Source organism: Formica exsecta, unplaced genomic scaffold (assembly GCF_003651465.1).
Source record: "Formica exsecta isolate Colony F162 unplaced genomic scaffold, ASM365146v1 scaffold4459, whole genome shotgun sequence".
Lineage (NCBI taxonomy): Eukaryota > Metazoa > Arthropoda > Insecta > Hymenoptera > Formicidae > Formica > Formica exsecta.
In genome coordinates, this window is record NW_021851697.1 from 3,166 (window position 1) to 7,109 (window position 3,944).

The 3,944-nt window shown below is 27.5% G+C and overlaps 1 protein-coding gene across 1 annotated transcript; it reads right to left on the reverse strand.

Moving 5' to 3' along the window:
* Positions 1-2,878: 2,878 nt before the first annotated feature.
* Positions 2,879-3,935, reverse strand: LOC115240759 (odorant receptor 47a-like; the record flags this gene model as incomplete). Its single annotated transcript, XM_029816114.1, has 4 exons — positions 2,879-3,119; positions 3,359-3,514; positions 3,578-3,697; positions 3,876-3,935. Coding segments are annotated over 4 exons (390 nt in total), but the record flags the coding sequence as incomplete, so codon positions are not given.
* Between the last annotated feature and the right edge of the window lie 9 nt (positions 3,936-3,944).

Consider the following 3,944-nt stretch of genomic DNA (forward strand, 5'->3'; position numbering starts at 1 on the left):
TGTGTATGTAACTGAATAGTGTACATGTATATATGTATATTTGACAGTATACATGCATACATATATATACAATTTTACATAATAGTTTTATGCAATTTTATATACAACACTTTTTTAAAGTTTATTGTAAATGCCCATAAAATCGTGAACATTATTACGATGAAAGCATATATTATAGCATTCAGTTTATTTGTATTAATTTTTAAAATTTATTATAAACTAGCATAAGTGATTCATAAATGTTAGAAGTTAAAAATGTCCAATCTTATTATTAAAAACACTTTGAATCAATCTGTATGTCGAAAGCAAGGTTGGATAGGTATTATATTCGATGTATTATACTGGGTTTTTCCTCCATGTATTATACATAGTATAATACGTCGTGAGTTCAACCATGTATTATACGTATGATGTTCAAATGTGATTGGTTCTTACTCCTAGAACCAACGAATCAACGTCGAGTGTTAAAAAGACAATGCTCAATGGTTGTGTTTTTTGAACGCACCCATAGATTACGCGATTTGGAAAAACTAAAAATAAATTTCGAAAATAAGTCGTGGAGGTAGGCCGTGTCACAAATCTTGGGAGGAAAGAAATTTTGAAAAATATTATGAAGGCCAAAGATTTTTTTCATATTGTAGTTATTGCAAGAAAATCATACGTCATAGTGCCGAAAATAGTTTAAGGGATCACAGTATAATCCCCTTTTGCACTTTAGAATCCTCTTGCACACAGGACGCGTCAACAAATTAAGCCTGTCACACACGCTTTTCCATAACTATAAGATTTCAATCAATCGTGTTGCTCTAGACCACCGAATCAAACCTTAGAACATGTATAATACGTTTCCTACGTTTTCATACGTATTATGCAGTTTCCTACACGAAAATGTAGTTAAAAAAGTGTACTCATAATGGCTAAATGACTCAACCCTGGTTGAAAGTACACATTTTTTGCTGGAGTGCAAAGTTTAATATTCACTCTGGCAAACTTTCGTGAAACATGAAGTTTCATCGAAAGTCTATAGACTGCTCGCAAAAAATTTCGAGTTTCGCAAGTCTTTGCGAGATTATTAAGAGTGAATTATTCTTTTTATTTTATATAGAAGACTGTGCTAAACATGTGCAAATATTATTATACAATATTAGTCGTATAAAATACTTGTTATTTAAAGAACGTTTAATAAATAATGTATTGTGAATATCAATCAGAAGAATAGTTATTTTAACAGAAAAATGATTTGTTAAATATTAATTAAGAATAAATATATATAATGTAAAAAGATATAAATAGTAAAATAGAAAATATAAGACAGCATAATATATAAATTAATATAAGATGTAAATAATAAAGATAACACATATTGTTCCCGAGATGTACAATTTAATTTCTTATATAAAAAGAATAATTTATTTAATGAGCAATTAATTAATTAAGCAATTTTTATTTATAAATATTGTATTAATTCTATATTGCTAATTTAGAACATTTTATATTAATTTTTCACCATGTGGATATTAGTTTAGTAATGATTAACCGTGTTATCGAGTTTCTTTTATAAAACTTAAACTGAAATGCAAAACTTTTACCACTTATTTAGAGAAAGAATTGACTTTGGTAAACTTCATATTATATATACATCTATATTTTATACGTATGCGATTATATTTTTGGGGAAATATTGTAGAACGCGAACAATTTTATTATTTTTCCAAAATATATTTTACCTTTGTTGACATTCATTGATGTTCCCTGAGTGAGAATTATCATTAGACTGCAACGCTCTCCGAGTTATATCAAATCGCTTTAATTTTGCGCTTGCTCAGTAAAGGAGGGATTGTGGACAACCACTAATTGCCAATATGTCTATAACCCCTTTCGAATGTAATAGTAATACGTGTAGTATATAATCATATACGTACCATGACAACCACGATAGGCTGAATCGTAAATATAGCACTTGCTTTCCGACTATAAGCAAGCTGAGTGGATTCAGTTTTCGTATAGAAGAGTTCAAGGTGGGCTTTATTTGAAATTCAACTCCAGAAAGTAAACACATTATATCAGTCGCTCTTTGTAAGTGCAGCTGTGCGTTTCAAAACGGTTCAATGATAAAATAATGATTATTAGGAGGAAAAAAAGAAGAAGTAGACAAGTTAACATAACACATATACATGCATTATATATGGGTCAGATGCATTCATAACAAGAATAAGTAAGGAGAGAATACTCCTCCAGAATATTATAGATATAAAACAGAAAAGGGGAGAATATACGTATCATATTATAGAAGATCAAATTTATTAATAAACGCTGTACGTGTGTATCTACGGCGGCAAAATTAAAAAAAGAATAAATTATTTAAAAATTCATTTGGAAAATTTGTCAATGTTGCTATGCGATACTTGAGAAAATCAGAGCATGGAGTGTTACAAAGTGTTCCGATATATGTGTATCAAATGAGAAGTTGTTCTTTGATTTGTGTGTTTATAAAAGATTATTTTATGATATTGAAGTGTGTGTGTGTGTGTGTGTTAGTGTTAGAATATTGTTTAATAAATTTTTTTATTTATCTTTTTAGTTCTTCGCCAGATGTAAATAAATAAATAGCTAATTATAAGTAATATATTGTTGTTTTTATATATGTTTTACCTAAACAAAATAAAAATTAGACTTAGAAAATATGTTATTTATATTTAATATGCATCTCGATCGATTTGACGGGCACATGTATTCTCGAACGTGCAATAAATACAATTTATATTAATTAATGTAAATATCTCTGTAAATGTAAGCTTGGATTAAATGCTTATACGAATAATACTTCAATACTGACTAATTTTTATCCTTTAAAATTTACATAACATATTATATATAATATATATGTTTATTTAACTCTGTGATATGTTAGTCAACAGAAACAAATAAATAGCTCCATTGATTGCACACAAATATCTATTTATTCAATAAAAGTGATGTTACAGGCAGTGCATGTAAATCTGTTCAGTACATTATTCAAAAATTGATGTAGTCGATTATACAGAATTATTTCGATATTATTTCCTTTATTCTCTCATTGTTAGTAACGCAGATAAATATCCCATTGACGATTTTACCGCCTAAATAGAGTAAAAATTATAGATAAAATGTTAAATTTTATTTTCACGAACGATAGTAATGATAGATCATTTATATATAATATATGCAAAGAGAGAAATTTATAAACCTTACATAGTATATAATATAAAATAAAAATAAAATATTTTTATAAATTAAAGAAATGGATATTTTTGTACAACGATTGCATATAAAGCAGTGTATTTTTTTTTTTAGATATACATCTAGATGTATATCTTACTATTCCAAATAATTCTAACGAAAAATTTCCAAATTTTCCAGCTGTCAAGTTAAGCGGAATCGCAGATCGATATACGATCAACATCAGGTCTTTTGCACCTTTCGCCGGTATATTATACCATTTGCATTCATACACCCCGTATGCCATATTGGTACTCTAAAAGAAATTATATATATTTTTGTTTTACATAAGCAGTGTTAATACATATAATTTGTTCACCTCAGTTAAGAGTCTTTCAGCGGTATAACAATAAATATACAATTGCATCAACACGAAGAAGGTATAAAACGTGAGAAACGTTATTTTGATAAGAGAAACGTCCAAATTATCTGTTATCGTCTGAAAATAGTACTTTTTAGTGCAATAGTTGTCTGAGATAGCATACTATGTTGTATAATTCTAATGCAATAAATTATAATAACATATTCAAAAAAATAATTTTCTTTTTATTAAATTTTATTTATATTAAATTTTTCTGTAAAATAACTGTATTAACTATAGTAATTATTTTACTTACCGTAAAAATCTGAAAGGTTATGATACATAACTGAAAAGAAGCGCCTAGCATGTGTACAAATAATACTGG